Below are 21,094 nucleotides of genomic sequence, written 5' to 3'. Positions count from 1 at the left end.
CTCTTCCTCACCCTCTTCCTCTCCCCCTCTTCCTCACCCTCTTCCTCTTCCTCACCCTCTTCAACCGCAGGTCCACAACGCACAGAAAAGCTCCAGATCCTCGATCAGGTTATTGTGGAAAATGGTTTTTTATTCAGAAATGAGGCAGCTGGGGAGAAGTTTGGGGCCAGATCATGAAATAAGATGGAAGGTCTTACACTACAGTCACACAGCCCAGCACACAGGAGTCTGACTGCAGCCCCTGCAGGAGCCCAGCGGTGAGACTCTGAGGGGCTTCACTGTCTGGACTCAGAGACACAGGAGTCTGACTGTGACTCCTCTCTCCTGCAGGTGACATCAGGTGCAGCTGGTCCTCCAGGCCTGTGGGGGTCAGTGTGACCCTGACTGTGTGTGAGAGTCAGTGTCTGGGCCTGTGGGGGTCAGTGTGACCCTGACTGTGTGTGAGAGTCAGTGTCCGGGCCTGTGGGGGTCAGTGTGACCCTGACTGTGTGTGAGAGTCAGTGTCCGGGCCTGTGGGGTCAGTGTGACCCTGACTGTGTGTGAGAGTCAGTGTCTGGGCCTGTGGGGTCAGTGTGACCCTGACTGTGTGTGAGAGTCAGTGTCTGGGCCTGTGGGGTCAGTGTGACCCTGACTGTGTGTGAGAGTCAGTGTCTGGGCCTGTGGGGGTCAGTGTGACCCTGACTGTGTGTGAGAGTCAGTGTCTGGGCCTGTGGGGTCAGTGTGACCCTGACTGTGTGTGAGAGTCAGTGTCTGGGCCTGTGGGGGCAGTGTGACCCTGACTGTGTGTGAGAGTCAGTGTCTGGGCCTGTGGGGTCAGTGTGACCCTGACTGTGTGTGAGAGTCAGTGTCTGGGCCTGTGGGGTCAGTGTGACCCTGACTGTGTGTGAGAGTCAGTGTCCGGGCCTGTGGGGTCAGTGTGACCCTGACTGTGTGTGAGAGTCAGTGTCCGGGCCTGTGGGGTCAGTGTGACCCTGACTGTGTGTGAGAGTCAGTGTCTGGGCCTGTGGGGTCAGTGTGACCCCGACTGTGTGTGAGAGTCAGTGTCTGGGCCTGTGGGGTCAGTGTGACCCCGACTGTGTGTGAGAGTCAGTGTCTGGGCCTGTGGGGTCAGTGTGACCCCGACTGTGTGTGTGAGTCAGTGTCTGGGCCTGTGGGGTCAGTGTGACCCCGACTGTGTGTGAGAGTCAGTGTCTGGGCCTGTGGGGGCAGTGTGACCCCGACTGTGTGTGAGAGTCAGTGTCTGGGCCTGTGGGGTCAGTGTGACCCCGACTGTGTGTGAGAGTCAGTGTCTGGGCCTGTGGGGGCAGTGTGACCCTGACTGTGTGTGTGAGTCAGTGTCTGGGCCTGTGGGGTCAGTGTGACCCTGACTGTGTGTGAGAGTCAGTGTCTGGGCCTGTGGGGGCAGTGTGACCCCGACTGTGTGTGTGAGTCAGTGTCTGGGCCTGTGGGGTCAGTGTGACCCCGACTGTGTGTGAGAGTCAGTTTCTGGGCCTGTGGGGTCAGTGTGACCCTGACTGTGTGTGAGAGTCAGTGTCTGGGCCTGTGGGGTCAGTGTGACCCTGACTGTGTGTGAGAGTCAGTGTCTGGGCCTGTGGGGTCAGTGTGACCCTGACTGTGTGTGAGAGTCAGTGTCTGGGCCTGTGGGGTCAGTGTGACCCTGACTGTGTGTGAGAGTCAGTGTCTGGGCCTGTGGGGTCAGTGTGACCCTGACTGTGTGTGTGAGTCAGTGTCTGGGCCTGTGGGGTCAGTGTGACCCTGACTGTGTGTGAGAGTCAGTGTCTGGGCCTGTGGGGGCAGTGTGACCCCGACTGTGTGTGTGAGTCAGTGTCTGGGCCTGTGGGGGCAGTGTGACCCCGACTGTGTGTGAGAGTCAGTGTCTGGGCCTGTGGGGTCAGTGTGACCCTGACTGTGTGTGAGAGTCAGTGTCCGGGCCTGTGGGGTCAGTGTGACCCTGACTGTGTGTGAGAGTCAGTGTCCGGGCCTGTGGGGTCAGTGTGACCCTGACTGTGTGTGAGAGTCAGTGTCCGGGCCTGTGGGGGTCAGTGTGACCCTGACTGTGTGTGAGAGTCAGTGTCCGGGCCTGTGGGGTCAGTGTGACCCTGACTGTGTGTGTGAGTCAGTGTCTGGGCCTGTGGGGTCAGCGTGACCCTGATTGTGTGTGAGAGTCAGTGTCTGGGCCTGTGGGGTCAGTGTGACCCTGACTGTGTGTGAGAGTCAGTGTCTGGGCCTGTGGGGTCAGTGTGACCCTGACTGTGTGTGAGAGTCAGTGTCTGGGCCTGTGGGGGTCAGTGTGACCCTGACTGTGTGTGAGAGTCAGTGTCTGGGCCTGTGGGGTCAGTGTGACCCTGACTGTGTGTGAGAGTCAGTGTCCGGGCCTGTGGGGGTCAGTGTGACCCTGACTGCGTGTGAGAGTCAGTGTCTGGGCCTGTGGGGTCAGTGTGACCCTGACTGTGTGTGAGAGTCAGTGTCTGGGGTGGGGGGTCAGACTGCAGCCCCTACAGACTCAGCCCTGAGCTCTGCTGAAGCCCAGCGGTGAGACTCTGAGGGGCTTCACTGTCTGGACTCAGAGACACAGGAGTCTGACTGTGACTCCTCTCTCCTGCAGGTGACATCAGGTGCAGCTGGTCCTCCAGGCCTGTGGGGGTCAGTGTGACCCTGACTGTGTGTGAGAGTCAGTGTCCGGGCCTGTGGGGTCAGTGTGACCCTGACTGTGTGTGTGAGTCAGTGTCTGGGCCTGTGGGGTCAGCGTGACCCTGATTGTGTGTGAGAGTCAGTGTCTGGGCCTGTGGGGTCAGTGTGACCCTGACTGTGTGTGAGAGTCAGTGTCTGGGCCTGTGGGGTCAGTGTGACCCTGACTGTGTGTGAGAGTCAGTGTCTGGGCCTGTGGGGGTCAGTGTGACCCTGACTGTGTGTGAGAGTCAGTGTCTGGGCCTGTGGGGTCAGTGTGACCCTGACTGTGTGTGAGAGTCAGTGTCCGGGCCTGTGGGGGTCAGTGTGACCCTGACTGCGTGTGAGAGTCAGTGTCTGGGCCTGTGGGGTCAGTGTGACCCTGACTGTGTGTGAGAGTCAGTGTCTGGGGTGGGGGGTCAGTGTGACCCTGACTGTGTGTGAGAGTCAGTGTCTGGGGTGGGGGGTCAGACTGCAGCCCCTACAGACTCAGCCCTGAGCTCTGCTGAAGCCCAGCGGTGAGACTCTGAGGGGCTTCACTGTCTGGACTCAGAGACACACAGGAGTCTGACTGCAGGTAGTTTGAGATGTTACATGGAATTATGGGAGATGTAGTCTCTGAATCAGGGAGGACTGTGGGAGAGGAGACGGTATTCTGGATGTTGTAGTCCCTCTGTTAGAAATGGAGACACTGAAGACAGACACTGGTCTTCAATACAGACGGACATCTCTATCTCTACTCTTTCTCTCGGAATCGACACAGATGCAGGTCAAGAATGAGCAACAGCGAGACCCTCAGATCCCACTCCGGAAAGGGATGTTGGTCCCAGACATCTGTCGCTCATAGTCTTCATCAAACATCTCAGACTGAGAGGGAGAGAAGTGATTGACCCAGTCACCCACCTCTCCTGAAGAGAGAGAGAGAGAGAGAGAGAGACAGGTTAATACACTGACACTCCAATACATTAACACTGCACTGAGAGAGAGAGGGGTTAATACACACACACTGACTGGACACTCCAGTACATTAACACTGCACTGAGAGAGAGAGGGGTTAATACACACACACTGACTGGACACTCCAGTACATTAACACTGCACTGAGAGAGAGAGGGGTTAATACAGACACACTGACTGGACACTCCAGTACATTAACACTGCACTGAGAGAGAGAGGGGTTAATACAGACACACTGACTGGACACTCCAGTACATGAACACTGCACTGAGAGAGAGAGGGGTTCATACAGACACACTGACTGGACACTCCAGTACATTAACACTGCACTGAGAGAGAGAGGGGTTAATACAGACACACTGACTGGACACTCCAGTACATTAACACTGCACTGAGAGAGAGAGAGGGGTTAATACAGACACACTGACTGGACACTCCAGTACATTAACACTGCACTGAGAGAGAGAGGAGTTAATACACACACACTGACTGGACACTCCAGTACATGAACACTTCACTGAGAGAGAGAGAGGGGTTAATACACACACACTGACTGGACACTCCAGTACATGAACACTGCACTGAGAGAGAGAGAGGGGTTAATACACATACACTGACTGGACACTCCAGTACATTAACACTGCACTGAGAGAGAGAGAGGGGTTAATACACACACACTGACTGGACACTCCAGTACATTAACACTGCACTGAGAGACACTGACCTTTCCTCATGAAGGGGGAGATAGAGGGGTCCATCACACTATGAGGGATGAAGGTATAGTTGGTCATTGGATTCTCCTTCATGCTCTGGAAGGAAGTGAGGTCAACGATCTTGTCGATGACATCATCAGGCAGTGACCGACCCAGATACTCCATAATACGAACTACCTCACGCCGAGGATTCTGGGAATATACACACAATATACAGACAGGAGAGAGAGAGGGGGCTCAGTACAGACAGACAGGAGGGAGAGAGAGAGAGGGGTCAGTACAGACAGACAGGAGAGAGAGAGAGGATCAGTACAGACAGACAGGAGAGAGAGAAAGGGGTCACTACAGACAGACAGGAGAGAGAGAGGGGGGTCAGTACAGACAGACAGGAGGGAGAGAGAGAGAGGGGTCAGTACAGACAGACAGGAGAGAGAGAGAGGATCAGTACAGACAGACAGGAGAGAGAGAGAGGGGTCAGTACAGACAGACAGGAGAGAGAGAGGGGTCAGTACAGACAGACAGGAGAGAGAGAGAGTGGTCAGTACAGACAGACAGGAGAGAGAGAGGGGTCAGTACAGACAGACAGGAGAGAGAGAGAGGGGTCAGTACAGACAGACAGGAGAGAGAGAGAGAGGGGTCAGTACAGACAGACAGGAGAGAGAGAGAGGATCAGTACAGACAGACAGGAGAGAGAGAGAGGGGTCAGTACAGACAGACAGGAGAGAGAGAGGGGTCAGTACAGACAGACAGGAGAGAGAGAGAGTGGTCAGTACAGACAGACAGGAGAGAGAGAGGGGTCAGTACAGACAGACAGGAGAGAGAGAGAGGGGTCAGTACAGACAGACAGGAGAGAGAGAGGGATCAGTACAGACAGACAGGAGAGAGAGAGAATTGAATTGAATTGAATTGAATTGAGAGTGGTCAGTACAGACAGACAGGAGAGAGAGAGGGGTCAGTACAGACAGACAGGAGAGAGAGAGAGGGGTCAGTACAGACACAGGAGAGAGAGGGGTCAGTACAGACAGTCAGGAGAGAGAGAGAGAGAGGGGTCAGTACAGACAGACAGGAGAGAGAGAGAGGGGTCAGTACAGACACAGGAGAGAGAGGGGTCAGTACAGACAGTCAGGAGAGAGAGAGGGGTCAGTGCTGTTTGATCTGTCCAGAGAGAGGAAGGGGTCAGTGAGTGGTGGACAATGCTGGGGTCACTCTCCTCCAGAGTCCTACCTCCTTCATGTCTTCATAGAAGAGGAAGAGGATGTTCCTGGTGTCCTTCTGCTGCCAGTAACCCTTCACATGATCATACCAGGAGCCCCAGGCCACTGAGAGACAGACAGGCACACAGGGAGAGAGAGACAGGGAGAGACAGGAACACAGGGAGAGGGTGAAACAGGAACACGATGAGAGAGAGGGTGACACAGGCACACGGGGAGAGAGAGGGTGAGACAGGCACATGGGGAGAGAGAGACAGGGAGTATATATAATCCAGGACCTGTACAGACCAGCGGTATAAACACCTGGTATACTAGGATCTGTACTGACCAGTGGACTGGACACCCCTACTCTTACTGACAGTGTCCTGGGATCTGTACTGACCGGTGGCCTGGACACCCCTACTCTTACTGACAGTGTCCTGGGATCTGTACTGACCAGTGGACTGGACACCCCTACTCTTACTGACAGTGTCCCGGGATCTGTACTGACCAGCGGACTGGACACCCCTACTCTTACTGACAGTGTCCTGGGATCTGTACTGACCAGCGGACTGGACACCCCTACTCTTACTGACAGTGTCCTGGGATCTGTACTGACCAGCGGACTGGACACCCCTACTCTTACTGACGGTGTCCTGGGATCTGTACTGACCAGCGGACTGGACACCCATACTCTTACTGACGGTGTCTTGGGATCTGTACTGACCAGCGGACTGGACACCCCTACTCTTACTGACGGTGTCCTGGGATCTGTACTGACCAGCGGACTGGACACCCCTACTCTTACTGACAGTGTCCTGGGATCTGTACTGACCAGCGGACTGGACACCCCTACTCTTACTGACGGTGTCCTGGGATCTGTACTGACCAGCGGACTGGACACCCCTACTCTTACTGACGGTGTCTTGGGATCTGTACTGACCAGCGGACTGGACACCCCTACTCTTACTGACGGTGTCCCGGGATCTGTACTGACCAGTGGACTGGACACCCCTACTCTTACTGACGGTGTCCCGGGATCTGTACTGACCAGCGGACTGGACACCCCTACTCTTACTGACGGTGTCCCGGGATCTGTACTGACCAGCGGACTGGACACCCCTACTCTTACTGACGGTGTCCCGGGATCTGTACTGACCAGCGGACTGGACACCCCTACTCTTACTGACGGTGTCTTGGGATCTGTACTGACCAGCGGACTGGACACCCCTACTCTTACTGACAGTGTCCTGGGATCTGTACTGACCAGCGGACTGGACACCCCTACTCTTACTGACAGTGTCCCGGGATCTGTACTGACCAGCGGACTGGACACCCCTACTCTTACTGACAGTGTCCTGGGATCTGTACTGACCAGTGGACTGGACACCCCTACTCTTACTGACGGTGTCCTGGGATCTGTACTGACCAGTGGACTGGACACCCCTACTCTTACTGACAGTGTCCCGGGATCTGTACTGACCAGCAGTCAGGACACCCCTACTCTTACTGACGGTGTCCCGGGATCTGTACTGACCAGCGGACTGGACACCCCTACTCTTACTGACAGTGTCCTGGGATCTGTACTGACCAGCAGTCAGGACACCCCTACTCTTACTGACGGTGTCTTGGGATCTGTACTGATCAGTACAGCTCCTAGAACAATGTATCCCAGGTTGTCCTGGATTGGAGATTCCGGCAGCACAACAGATCCAGACTTACCTGGATCCAGGAGCTCACTGAAGAAGTAAGCAGGAGCTGTGGAAGGGTCCTGACCTCTAACCACACTGAACACCCCCTCAACACAACAAACTGCCCACTCACACAGCAACACACACACACTGCGGAAGCACTGGGCTGATGTACTGCCCCCTGGTGGAGGAGAGAAGACACTACTTGTCTGGACAGGCTGTGAGCACCCAGGGGTCTGAGCAGCTCAGCAGCTTTTAACACTGATGAAGAGCATGACGGGGAGGAAGAGGGCCGTACATTCTCCCCTCATGAACTTGAGGATGTACTGGTCCCAGGGGCCCGGTTCTGGCTGAGTCTTGTTCATCCTGTCGAAGTGGAAATAGGAGACGAGGTTATCCTTCGGATTGCGAGCCACATAGATCACCTGTAAGAGAGAGAGAGAGGGGTTAATACACGCACCCTGACTGGACACTCCAGTACATTAACACTGCACTGAGAGAGAGAGGGGTTAATACAGACACACTGACTGGACACTCCAGTACATTAACACTGCACTGAGAGAGAGAGGGGTTAATACAGACACACTGACTGGACACTCCAGTACATGAACACTGCACTGAGAGAGAGAGGGGTTAATACACACACACTGACTGGACACTCCAGTACATTAACACTGCACTGAGAGAGAGAGGGGGGTTAATACAGACACACTGACTGGACACTCCAGTACATTAACACTGCACTGAGAGAGAGAGAGAGAGGGGTTAATACACGCACCCTGACTGGACACTCCAGTACATGAACACTGCACTGAGAGAGAGAGAGGGGTTAATACAGACACACTGACTGGACACTCCAGTACATTAACACTGCACTGAGAGAGAGAGGGGTTAATAAAGACATACTGACTGGACACTCCAGTACATTAACACTGCACTGAGAGAGAGAGGGGTTAATACAGACACACTGACTGGACACTCAAGTACATTAACACTGCACTGAGAGAGAGAGGGGTTAATACAGACACACTGACTGGACACTCCAGTACATGAACACTGCACTGAGAGAGAGAGGGGTTAATACAGACACACTGACTGGACACTCCAGTACATTAACACTGCACTGAGAGAGAGAGGGGTTCATACAGACACTGACTGGACACTCCAGTACATTAACACTGCACTGAGAGAGAGAGGGGTTAATACAGACACAGTGACTGGACACTCCAGTACATTAACACTGCACTGAGAGAGAGGTGTTAATACAGACACACTGACTGGACACTCCAGTACATTAACACTGCACTGAGAGAGAGGGGTTAATACAGACACACTGACTGGACACTCCAGTACATTAACACTGCACTGAGAGAGAGAGGTGTTAATACAGACACACTGACTGGACACTCCAGTACATTAACACTGCACTGAGAGAGAGAGGGGTTAATACAGACACACTGACTGGACACTAGAGTACTGTGTCTCTCTGTGTCTCACCTTGCACCTGTTTTCCCAGAATGCTTTGGGCACCAGCTGCAGTGGGAGATGAGTCTTGATGACTCTGGGTGGAGACAGGTTTCTGAGCAGCTCCAGTCCTGCAGGCAGGACAGAGTACTGAGACAGAGATATATACAGTATACACCACTACACACTGTTACACACAGGGAGAGACACACACAGTACTGAGACAGAGATATATACAGTATACACCACTACACACTGTTACACACAGGGAGAGACACACACAGTACTGAGACAGAGATATATACAGTATACACCACTACACACTGTTACACACAGGGAGAGACACACACAGTACTGAGACAGAGATATATACAGTATACACCACTACACACTGTTACACACAGGGAGAGACACACACAGTACTGAGACAGAGATATATACAGTATACACCACTACACACTGTTACACACAGGGAGAGACACACACAGTACTGAGACAGAGATATATACAGTATACACCACTACACACTGTTACACACAGGGAGAGACACACACAGTACTGAGACAGAGATATATACAGTATACACCACTACACACTGTTACACACAGGGAGAGACACACACAGTACTGAGACAGAGATATATACAGTATACACCACTACACACTGTTACACACAGGGAGAGACACACACAGTACTGAGACAGAGATATATACAGTATACACCACTACACACTGTTACACACAGGGAGAGACACACACAGTACTGAGACAGAGATATATACAGTATACACCACTACACACTGTTACACACAGGGAGAGACACACACAGTACTGAGACAGAGATATATACAGTATACACCACTACACACTGTTACACACAGGGAGAGACACACACAGTACTGAGACAGAGATATATACAGTATACACCACTACACACTGTTACACACAGGGAGAGACACACACAGTACTGAGACAGAGATATATACAGTATACACCACTACACACTGTTACACACAGGGAGAGACACACACAGTACTGAGACAGAGATATATACAGTATACACCACTACACACTGTTACACACAGGGAGAGACACACACAGTACTGAGACAGAGATATATACAGTATACACCACTACACACTGTTACACACAGGGAGAGACACACACAGTACTGAGACAGAGATATATACAGTATACACCACTACACACTGTTACACACAGGGAGAGACACACACAGTACTGAGACAGAGATATATACAGTATACACCACTACACACTGTTACACACAGGGAGAGACACACACAGTACTGAGACAGAGATATATACAGTATACACCACTACACACTGTTACACACAGGGAGAGACACACACAGTACTGAGACAGAGATATATACAGTATACACCACCACACACTGTTACACACAGGGAGAGACACACACAGTACTGAGACAGAGATATATATATACACCACTACACACTGTTACACACAGGGAGAGACACACACAGTAAACACTCGTACAGTACAGTACAGACACTCACACAGTACAGTACAGACATACAGTACAGACACACACAGTACAGTACAGACACTCACAGTACAGTACAGACACACACAATACAGACACACACAGTACAGACATACAGTACAGATACACACAGTACAGACACTCACAGTACAGTACAGACACACACAATACAGACACACACAGTACAGTACAGACACACACAGTACAGACACACACAGTACAGTACAGACACACACAGTACAGACACACACAGTACAGTACAGACACACACAGTACAGACTCTCTACCTGAGGGGATGGGTGGAGGGGAGGTGATCTCTAGAAAGGGTATCCTCACAGACACACACAGTACAGTACAGACACACACAGTACAGACACACACAATACAGTACAGACACTCACAGTACAGACACACACAGTACAGTACAGACACTCAAAGTACAGATACACACAATACAGTACAGACACTCACAGTACAGTACAGACACACACAGTACAGTACAGACACACACAATACAGACACACACAGTACAGTACAGACACACACAGTACAGACACACACACAGTACAGACACACACAGTACAGACTCTCTACCTGAGGGGATGGGTGGAGGGGAGGTGATCTCTAGAAAGGGTATCCTCACAGACACACACAGTACAGTACAGACACACACAATACAGACACACACAGTACAGTACAGACACAGACAGTACAGTACAGACACACACAGTACAGACTCTCTACCTGAGGGGATGGGTGGAGGGGAGGTGATCTCTAGAAAGGGTATCCTCACAGACACACACAGTACAGTACAGACACACACAATACAGACACACACAGTACAGTACAGACACAGACAGTACAGTACAGACACACACAGTACAGACTCTCTACCTGAGGGGATGGGTGGAGGGGAGGTGATCTCTAGAAAGGGTATCCTCACAGACACACACAGTACAGTACAGACACACACAGTACAGTAGAGACACACACAGTACAGTACAGACACACACAGTACAGTACAGACACACACAGTACAGACTCTCTACCTGAGGGGATGGGTGGAGGGGAGGTGATCTCTAGAAAGGGTATCCTCACAGACACACACAGTACAGTACAGACACACACAATACAGACACACACAGTACAGACACACACAGTACAGTACAGACACACACAGTACAGACTCTCTACCTGAGGGGATGGGTGGAGGGGAGGTGATCTCTAGAAAGGGTATCCTCACAGACACACACAGTACAATACAGACACACACAATACAGACACACACAGTACAGTACAGACACACACAGTACAGACTCTCTACCTGAGGGGATGGGTGGAGGGGAGGTGATCTCTAGAAAGGGTATCCTCACAGACACACACAGTACAGTACAGACACACACAGTACAGTACAGACACACACAGTACAGACACTCACAGTACAGACACACACACAGCACAGTACAGACACACACAGTACAGTACAGACACACACAGTACAGACTCTCTACCTGAGGGGATGGGTGGAGGGGAGGTGATCTCTAGAAAGGGTATCCTCACAGACACACACAGTACAGACACACACAATACAGTACAGACACACACAGTACAGACACACACAGTACAGACACACACAGTACAGTACAGACACACACAGTACAGACTCTCTACCTGAGGGGATGGGTGGAGGGGAGGTGATCTCTAGAAAGGGTATCCTCACAGACACACACAGTACAGTACAGACACACACAGTACAGTACAGACACACACAGTACAGACACTCACAGTACAGACACACACACAGCACAGTACAGACACACACAGTACAGTACAGACACACACAGTACAGTACAGACACACACAGTACAGACTCTCTACCTGAGGGGATGGGTGGAGGGGAGGTGATCTCTAGAAAGGGTATCCTCACAGACACACACAGTACAGACACACACAATACAGTACAGACACACACAGTACAGACACACACAGTACAGACACACACAGTACAGTACAGACACACACAGTACAGACTCTCTACCTGAGGGGATGGGTGGAGGGGAGGTGATCTCTAGAAAGGGTATCCTCACAGACACACACAGTACAGACACACACAATACAGTACAGACACACACAGTACAGACACACACAGTACAGACACACACAGTACAGTACAGACACACACAATACAGACACACACAGTACAGTACAGACACACACAGTACAGACACACACAGTACAGTACAGACACTCACAGTACAGATACACACAGTACAGTACAGACACACACAGAACAGACACTCACAGTACAGTACAGACACACACAATACAGACACACACAGTACAGTACAGACACACACAGTACAGACACACACAGTACAGTACAGACACACACAATACAGACACACACAGTACAGTACAGACACACACAGTACAGTACAGACACACACAATACAGACACACACAGTACAGTACAGACACACACAGTACAGACTCTCTACCTGAGGGGATGGGTGGAGGGGAGGTGATCTCTAGAAAGGGTATCCTCACAGACACACACAGTACAGTACAGACACACACAGTACAGACACACACATTACAGTACAGACACACACAGTACAGACTCTCTACCTGAGGGGATGGGTGGAGGGGAGGTGATCTCTAGAAAGGGTATCCTCACTGCAATGGGTGTCTGCTGACAGATCTCTGCATCTCCATCATGCAGAATCAGATCGACAATCTCCTGAGTCCAGGTGGTGCCTGAGAGACAGACAGGCGGGCGGTCAAGGTGTGTGTGGTCAGTCAGGGTCCCAGTGTAGCCAGCGGTCAGACAGTGTGTCAGTGGTCAGTGGTCAGTGGTCAGTCAGCGTGTCAGTGTGTCAGTGTATCAGCAGTCAGTCTGTGTGTCAGTGGTCAGTGTGTCAGCGGTCAGTGTGTCAGTAGTGTATCAGTGTGTCAGTGTGTCAGTAGTGTATCAGTGTGTCAGTAGTGTATCAGTGTGTCAGCAGTCAGTCATTGTGTCAGCAGTCAGTGTATCAGTGTGTCACTGGTCAGTCAGTCTGTCAGTCAGAGTGTCAGTGTGTCAGTGGTCAGTGTGTCAGCGGTCAGTGTGTCAGTAGTGTATCAGTGTGTCAGCAGTCAGTCAGTGTGTCAGTAGTGTATCAGTGTGTCAGCAGTCAGTCATTGTGTCAGCAGTCAGTGTATCAGTGTGTCACTGGTCAGTCAGAGTGTCAGTGTGTCAGTGTCAGTGTGTCAGTAGTGTATCAGTGTGTCAGCAGTCAGTGTATCATTGTGTCAGCAGTCAGTGTATCAGTGTGTCACTGGTCAGTCAGTCTGTCAGTCAGAGTGTCAGTGTGTCAGCGGTCAGTGTGTCAGTAGTGTATCAGTGTGTCAGCAGTCAGTCAGTGCAAGTGGTCAGTGGTCAGTGTGTCAGTAGTGTATCAGTGTGTCAGTCAGTGGTCAGTGTGTCAGCGGTCAGTGTTTCAGTGTGTCAGTAGTGTATCAGTGTGTCAGTGTGTCAGTTAGTGTGTCGGTCAGTGTATCACTGTGTCAGCGGTCAGTCAGTGTGTCAGTAGTGTCTCAGTGTGTCAGCGGTCAGTCAGTGTGTCAGTAGTGTATCAGTGTGTCAGTGTGTCAGTCAGTGGTCAGCGGTCAGTCAGTGTGTCAGCGGTCAGTGTATCAGTGTGTCAGTCAGTGGTCAGCGGTCAGTCAGTGTGTCAGCGGTCAGTGTATCAGTGTGTCAGTCAGTGTGTCAGCGGTCAGTGTATCAGTGTGTCAGTAGTAGTGTATCAGTGTGTCAGTGTGTCAGTCAGTGGTCAGCGGTCAGTGTATCAGTGTGTCAGTAGTAGTGTCTCAGTGTGTCAGTGTGTCAGTCAGTGGTCAGCGGTCAGTGTATCAGTGGTCAGCGGTCAGTGTATCAGTGTGTCAGTAGTAGTGTATCAGTGTGTCAGTGTGTCAGTCAGTGGTCAGCGGTCAGTGTATGAGTGTGTCAGTAGTAGTGTCTCAGTGTATCAGTGTGTCAGTCAGTGGTCAGCGGTCAGTCAGTGTGTCAGCGGTCAGTGTATCAGTGTGTCAGTAGTAGTGTATCAGTGTGTCAGTGTGTCAGTCAGTGGTCAACGGTCAGTCAGTGTGTCAGCGGTCAGTGTATCAGTGTGTCAGTCAGTGTGTCAGCGGTCAGTGTATCAGTGTGTCAGTAGTAGTGTATCAGTGTGTCAGTGTGTCAGTCAGTGGTCAGCGGTCAGTGTATCAGTGTGTCAGTAGTAGTGTCTCAGTGTGTCAGTGTGTCAGTCAGTGGTCAGCGGTCAGTGTATCAGTGGTCAGCGGTCAGTGTATCAGTGTGTCAGTAGTAGTGTATCAGTGTGTCAGTGTGTCAGTCAGTGGTCAGCGGTCAGTGTATGAGTGTGTCAGTAGTAGTGTCTCAGTGTATCAGTGTGTCAGTCAGTGGTCAGCGGTCAGTCAGTGTGTCAGCGGTCAGTGTATCAGTGTGTCAGTAGTAGTGTATCAGTGTGTCAGTGTGTCAGTCAGTGGTCAGCGGTCAGTGTATCAGTGTGTCAGTAGTAGTGTATCAGTGTGTCAGTGTGTCAGTCAGTGGTCAGCGGTCAGTGTATCAGTGTGTCAGTAGTAGTGTCTCAGTGTATCAGTGTGTCAGTCAGTGGTCAGCGGTCAGTGTATCAGTGGTCAGCGGTCAGTGTATCAGTGTGTCAGTAGTAGTGTCTCAGTGTGTCAGTGTGTCAGTCAGTGGTCAGCGGTCAGCGGTCAGTCAGTGTGTCAGCGGTCAGTCAGTGTGTCAGTCAGTGGTCAGCGGTCAGTCAGTGGTCAGCGGTCAGTGGATCAGTGTGTCAGCGGTCAGTGTATCAGTGTGTCAGTAGTAGTGTCTCAGTGTATCAGTGTGTCAGTCAGTGGTCAGCGGTCAGTCAGTGTGTCAGCGGTCAGTCAGTGTATCAGTGTGTCAGTCAGTGGTCAGCGGTCAGTCAGTGTGTCAGCGGTCAGTGTATCAGTGTGTCAGTAGTAGTGTCTCAGTGTATCAGTGTGTCAGTCAGTGGTCAGCGGTCAGTCAGTGTGTCAGCGGTCAGTGTATCAGTGTGTCAGTAGTAGTGTCTCAGTGTATCAGTGTGTCAGTCAGTGGTCAGCGGTCAGTCAGTGTGTCAGCGGTCAGTGTATCAGTGTGTCAGTAGTAGTGTCTCAGTGTATCAGTGTGTCAGTCAGTGGTCAGCGGTCAGTGTATCAGTGTGTCAGTAGTGTCTCAGTGTGTCAGTAGTAGTGTATCAGTGTATCAGCGTGTCAGTCAGTGGTCAGCGGTCAGTGTATCAGTGTGTCAGTAGTGTCTCAGTGTGTCAGTGTGTCAGTCAGTGGTCAGCGGTCAGTCAGTGTGTCAGCGGTCAGTGTATCAGTGTGTCAGTAGTAGTGTATCAGTGTGTCAGCGGTCAGTCAGTGTGTCAGTAGTGTATCAGTGTGTCAGCGGTCAGTCAGTGGTCAGCGGTCAGTCAGTGTGTCAGCGGTCAGTGTATCAGTGTGTCAGTAGTAGTGTCTCAGTGTATCAGTGTGTCAGTCAGTGGTCAGCGGTCAGTCAGTGTGTCAGCGGTCAGTGTATCAGTGTGTCAGTAGTAGTGTCTCAGTGTATCAGTGTGTCAGTCAGTGGTCAGCGGTCAGTGTATCAGTGTGTCAGTAGTAGTGTCTCAGTGTATCAGTGTGTCAGTCAGTGGTCAGCGGTCAGTCAGTGGTCAGCGGTCAGTGTATCAGTGTGTCAGTAGTAGTGTCTCAGTGTATCAGTGTGTCAGTCAGTGGTCAGCGGTCAGTCAGTGTGTCAGCGGTCAGTCAGTGTATCAGTGTGTCAGTCAGTGGTCAGCGGTCAGTGTATCAGTGTGTCAGTAGTAGTGTCTCAGTGTATCAGTGTGTCAGTCAGTGGTCAGCGGTCAGTCAGTGTGTCAGTGGTCAGTGTGTCAGTGTGTCAGTGCCAGTGCCAGTGTCAGTGTCAGTGTCAGTGTCAGTGTGTCAGTGTCAATGTCAGTCAGAGTGTCAGTGTGTCAGCGGTCAGTGTGTCAGTAGTGTATCAGTGTGTCAGCAGTCAGTCAGTGCAAGTGGTCAGTGGTCAGTGTGTCAGTAGTGTATCAGTGTATCAGTGTGTCAGTCAGTGTGTCAGCGGTCAGTGTATCAGTGTGTCAGTAGTAGTGTCTCAGTGTATCAGTGTGTCAGTCAGTGGTCAGCGGTCAGTCAGTGTGTCAGCGGTCAGTGTATCAGTGTGTCAGTAGTAGTGTCTCAGTGTATCAGTGTGTCAGTCAGTGGTCAGCGGTCAGTCAGTGTGTCAGCGGTCAGTGTATCAGTGTGTCAGTAGTAGTGTCTCAGTGTATCAGTGTGTCAGTCAGTGGTCAGCGGTCAGTGTATCAGTGTGTCAGTAGTGTCTCAGTGTGTCAGTAGTAGTGTATCAGTGTATCAGCGTGTCAGTCAGTGGTCAGCGGTCAGTGTATCAGTGTGTCAGTAGTGTCTCAGTGTGTCAGTGTGTCAGTCAGTGGTCAGCGGTCAGTCAGTGTGTCAGCGGTCAGTGTATCAGTGTGTCAGTAGTAGTGTATCAGTGTGTCAGCGGTCAGTCAGTGTGTCAGTAGTGTATCAGTGTGTCAGCGGTCAGTCAGTGGTCAGCGGTCAGTCAGTGTGTCAGCGGTCAGTGTATCAGTGTGTCAGTAGTAGTGTCTCAGTGTATCAGTGTGTCAGTCAGTGGTCAGCGGTCAGTCAGTGTGTCAGCGGTCAGTGTATCAGTGTGTCAGTAGTAGTGTCTCAGTGTATCAGTGTGTCAGTCAGTGGTCAGCGGTCAGTGTATCAGTGTGTCAGTAGTGTCTCAGTGTGTCAGTAGTAGTGTATCAGTGTATCAGCGTGTCAGTCAGTGGTCAGCGGTCAGTGTATCAGTGTGTCAGTAGTGTCTCAGTGTGTCAGTGTGTCAGTCAGTGGTCAGCGGTCAGTCAGTGTGTCAGCGGTCAGTGTATCAGTGTGTCAGTAGTAGTGTATCAGTGTGTCAGCGGTCAGTCAGTGTGTCAGTAGTGTATCAGTGTGTCAGCGGTCAGTCAGTGGTCAGCGGTCAGTCAGTGTGTCAGCGGTCAGTGTATCAGTGTGTCAGTAGTAGTGTCTCAGTGTATCAGTGTGTCAGTCAGTGGTCAGCGGTCAGTCAGTGTGTCAGCGGTCAGTGTATCAGTGTGTCAGTAGTAGTGTCTCAGTGTATCAGTGTGTCAGTCAGTGGTCAGCGGTCAGTCAGTGTGTCAGCGGTCAGTGTATCAGTGTGTCAGTAGTAGTGTCTCAGTGTATCAGTGTGTCAGTCAGTGGTCAGCGGTCAGTGTATCAGTGTGTCAGTAGTGTCTCAGTGTGTCAGTAGTAGTGTATCAGTGTATCAGCGTGTCAGTCAGTGGTCAGCGGTCAGTGTATCAGTGTGTCAGTAGTGTCTCAGTGTGTCAGTGTGTCAGTCAGTGGTCAGCGGTCAGTCAGTGTGTCAGCGGTCAGTGTATCAGTGTGTCAGTAGTAGTGTATCAGTGTGTCAGCGGTCAGTCAGTGTGTCAGTAGTGTATCAGTGTGTCAGCGGTCAGTCAGTGGTCAGCGGTCAGTCAGTGTGTCAGCGGTCAGTGTATCAGTGTGTCAGTAGTAGTGTCTCAGTGTATCAGTGTGTCAGTCAGTGGTCAGCGGTCAGTCAGTGTGTCAGCGGTCAGTGTATCAGTGTGTCAGTAGTAGTGTCTCAGTGTATCAGTGTGTCAGTCAGTGGTCAGCGGTCAGTGTATCAGTGTGTCAGTAGTAGTGTCTCAGTGTATCAGTGTGTCAGTCAGTGGTCAGCGGTCAGTCAGTGGTCAGCGGTCAGTGTATCAGTGTGTCAGTAGTAGTGTCTCAGTGTATCAGTGTGTCAGTCAGTGGTCAGTGTGTCAGTGGTCAGTGTGTCAGTGTGTCAGTGCCAGTGCCAGTGTCAGTGTCAGTGTCAGTGTCAGTGTGTCAGTGTCAATGTCAGTCAGAGTGTCAGTGTGTCAGCGGTCAGTGTGTCAGTAGTGTATCAGTGTGTCAGCAGTCAGTCAGTGCAAGTGGTCAGTGGTCAGTGTGTCAGTAGTGTATCAGTGTATCAGTGTGTCAGTCAGTGTGTCAGCGGTCAGTGTATCAGTGTGTCAGTAGTAGTGTCTCAGTGTATCAGTGTGTCAGTCAGTGGTCAGCGGTCAGTCAGTGTGTCAGCGGTCAGTGTATCAGTGTGTCAGTAGTAGTGTCTCAGTGTATCAGTGTGTCAGTCAGTGGTCAGCGGTCAGTCAGTGTGTCAGCGGTCAGTGTATCAGTGTGTCAGTAGTAGTGTCTCAGTGTATCAGTGTGTCAGTCAGTGGTCAGCGGTCAGTGTATCAGTGTGTCAGTAGTGTCTCAGTGTGTCAGTAGTAGTGTATCAGTGTATCAGCGTGTCAGTCAGTGGTCAGCGGTCAGTGTATCAGTGTGTCAGCGGTCAGTGTATCAGTGTGTCAGTAGTGTCTCAGTGTGTCAGTGTGTCAGTCAGTGGTCAGCGGTCAGTCAGTGTGTCAGCGGTCAGTGTATCAGTGTGTCAGTAGTAGTGTATCAGTGTGTCAGCGGTCAGTCAGTGTGTCAGTAGTGTATCAGTGTGTCAGCGGTCAGTCAGTGGTCAGCGGTCAGTCAGTGTGTCAGCGGTCAGTGTATCAGTGTGTCAGTAGTAGTGTCTCAGTGTATCAGTGTGTCAGTCAGTGGTCAGCGGTCAGTCAGTGTGTCAGCGGTCAGTGTATCAGTGTGTCAGTAGTAGTGTATCAGTGTGTCAGTGTGTCAGTCAGTGGTCAGCGGTCAGTGTATCAGTGTGTCAGCGGTCAGTGTATCAGTGTGTCAGTAGTGTATCAGTGTGTCAGTGTGTCAGTCAGTGTGTCAGCGGTGAGTGTATCAGTGTGTCAGTAGTGTATCAGTGTGTCAGTGTGTCAGTCAGTGGTCAGCGGTCAGTCAGTGTGTCAGCGGTCAGTGTATCAGTGTGTCAGCGGTCAGTCAGTGTGTCAGTAGTGTATCAGTGTGTCAGTGTGTCAGTCAGTGGTCAGCGGTCAGTCAGTGTGTCAGCGGTCAGTGTATCAGTGTGTCAGCGGTCAGTCAGTGTGTCAGTAGTGTATCAGTGTGTCAGTGTGTCAGTCAGTGGTCAGCGGTCAGTCAGTGTGTCAGCGGTCAGTGTATCAGTGTGTCAGCGGTCAGTCAGTGTGTCAGTAGTGTATCAGTGTGTCAGTGTGTCAGTCAGTGGTCAGCGGTCAGTCAGTGGTCAGCGGTCAGTGGATCAGTGTGTCAGCGGTCAGTCAGCGGGTCTCTTGCCTGCTTTGGGGTAGGTGGCGATGAGCAGGTCCGCGGGGTCAGGGCTGAAGGCCGAGATGCTGTCCCAGCTGTCTGCGATCAGGCTCATCAGAGGGACGCCCCCCACTGGCCGCAAGGGGAAGCGATACAGACTGTCCCCAGCCTGCTGGATGGCCTGCGAGTAGCTCAGCTTGTCCTCCGTCATGTCCTGGGACTGACCGTCTCTCTGGAGCAGAGCGCAGACTGTCAGGAGCAGCACTCTGTCCCCTGTGTCTGTCTGTCTCTCTGTCCCCTGTGTCTGTCTGTCTGTACCTGTATCTCCTCTGTCTCTCTGTCCCCTGTGTCTGTCTGTCTGTACCTGTATCTCCTCTGTCTCTCTGTCCCCTGTGTCTGTCTGTCTGTACCTGTATCTCCTCTGTCTCTCTGTCCCCTGTGTCTGTCTGTCTGTACCTGTATCTCCTCTGTCTCTCTCTGTCCCCTGTGCCTGCTAGTCTGTCTCCCTCTCTGTCCCCTGTGTCTGCGAGTCTGTCTGTCTCTCTGTCCCCTGTGTCTGTCTGTCTGTACCTGTATCTCCTCTGTCTCTCTCTGTCCCCTGTGCCTGCTAGTCTGTCTCCCTCTCTGTCCCCTGTGTCTGCGAGTCTGTCTGTCTCTCTGTCCCCTGTGTCTGTCTGTCTGTACCTGTATCTCCTCTGTCTCTCTGTCCCCTGTGCCTGCTAGTCTGTCTCTCTCTCTGTCCCCTGTGCCTGCTAGTCTGTCTCTCTCTCTGTCCCCTGTGTCTGCGAGTCTGTCTGTCTCTCTGTCCCCTGTGTCTGTCTGTCTGTACCTGTATCTCCTCTGTCTCTCTGTCCCCTGTGTCTGTCTGTCTGTACCTGTATCTCCTCTGTCTCTCTGTCCCCTGTGTCTGTCTGTCTGTACCTGTATCTCCTCTGTCTCTCTCTGTCCCCTGTGCCTGCTAGTCTGTCTCCCTCTCTGTCCCCTGTGTCTGCGAGTCTGTCTGTCTCTCTGTCCCCTGTGTCTGTCTGTCTGTACCTGTATCTCCTCTGTCTCTCTGTCCCCTGTGCCTGCTAGTCTGTCTCTCTCTCTGTCCCCTGTGCCTGCTAGTCTGTCTCTCTCTCTGTCCCCTGTGTCTGCGAGTCTGTCTGTCTCTCTGTCCCCTGTGTCTGTCTGTCTGTCTGTCTGTACCTGTATCTCCTCTGTCTCTCTCTGTTGCTGTCGAATCTGGTCTCTGAAGCTCCAGTAACGGTTCACTCATTACCTCAGAGCTGTGTGTGTTTTTCTTCTCCGAGTTCAATGTCCAGAACAGTCACACCCGCCAAACACACACACACGCACACACGCTATCCGGCTGAGCTTCCTGAAACCCGAGACCTGTCAAGGGAGGAACTGAACTCTTCCGGAGCAGGAACACTGGCTTCTCTCAGGACACAGCTGGGTGAGAAACTCCAGGCAGCACGAGAGGGGCTATTTACCAAGAGAGGGGTTGGGGTGGGGAACAAGCTGATACTCCAGACACAGCTGGGTGAGACACTCCAGTCAGGACTGGACACTGCTGTACACAGAGAGGGGTGGGGGTGGGGAGCAAGCTGATACTCCAGACACAGCTGAGTGAGAAAC

At 51.8% G+C, this 21,094-nt stretch overlaps 1 protein-coding gene across 5 annotated transcripts; it reads right to left on the bottom strand.

Moving 5' to 3' along the window:
• Positions 1 to 109: 109 nt before the first annotated feature.
• sult1st6 (sulfotransferase family 1, cytosolic sulfotransferase 6) lies at positions 110 to 20,928 on the bottom strand. Of its 5 annotated transcripts, XR_015939728.1 has the most exons (9): positions 19,793 to 19,807; positions 19,502 to 19,706; positions 12,836 to 12,964; positions 8,716 to 8,813; positions 7,517 to 7,643; positions 5,562 to 5,656; positions 4,349 to 4,529; positions 757 to 3,575; positions 110 to 360 (listed from the first exon to the last, which is right to left on the bottom strand). XR_015939728.1 is itself a non-coding variant. In XM_088637345.1 (8 exons), exons 2-8 carry the CDS (start codon positions 19,683 to 19,685, stop codon positions 3,463 to 3,465), a joined length of 927 nt encoding a protein of 308 aa, XP_088493471.1. In that variant the 5' UTR covers positions 19,686 to 19,706; positions 20,736 to 20,928; the 3' UTR covers positions 110 to 3,462. The 5 variants fall into 5 exon arrangements, 4 of the variants coding, with proteins under 4 accessions (XP_088493471.1, XP_088493470.1, XP_088493469.1 ...); XM_088637345.1 differs by lacking the exon at positions 19,793 to 19,807 and adding an exon at positions 20,736 to 20,928 and having other exon boundaries at positions 110 to 3,575; XM_088637344.1 differs by lacking the exon at positions 19,793 to 19,807 and adding an exon at positions 20,663 to 20,926 and having other exon boundaries at positions 110 to 3,575.
• Between the last annotated feature and the right edge of the window lie 166 nt (positions 20,929 to 21,094).

Source organism: Lepisosteus platostomus, chromosome 6 (genome assembly GCF_059453375.1).
Source record: "Lepisosteus platostomus isolate fLepPlt1 chromosome 6, fLepPlt1.hap1, whole genome shotgun sequence".
In the NCBI taxonomy this organism is placed as follows: Eukaryota; Metazoa; Chordata; class Actinopteri; order Semionotiformes; family Lepisosteidae; genus Lepisosteus; species Lepisosteus platostomus.
This window is presented reverse-complemented; position numbering and strand designations above follow the sequence as displayed.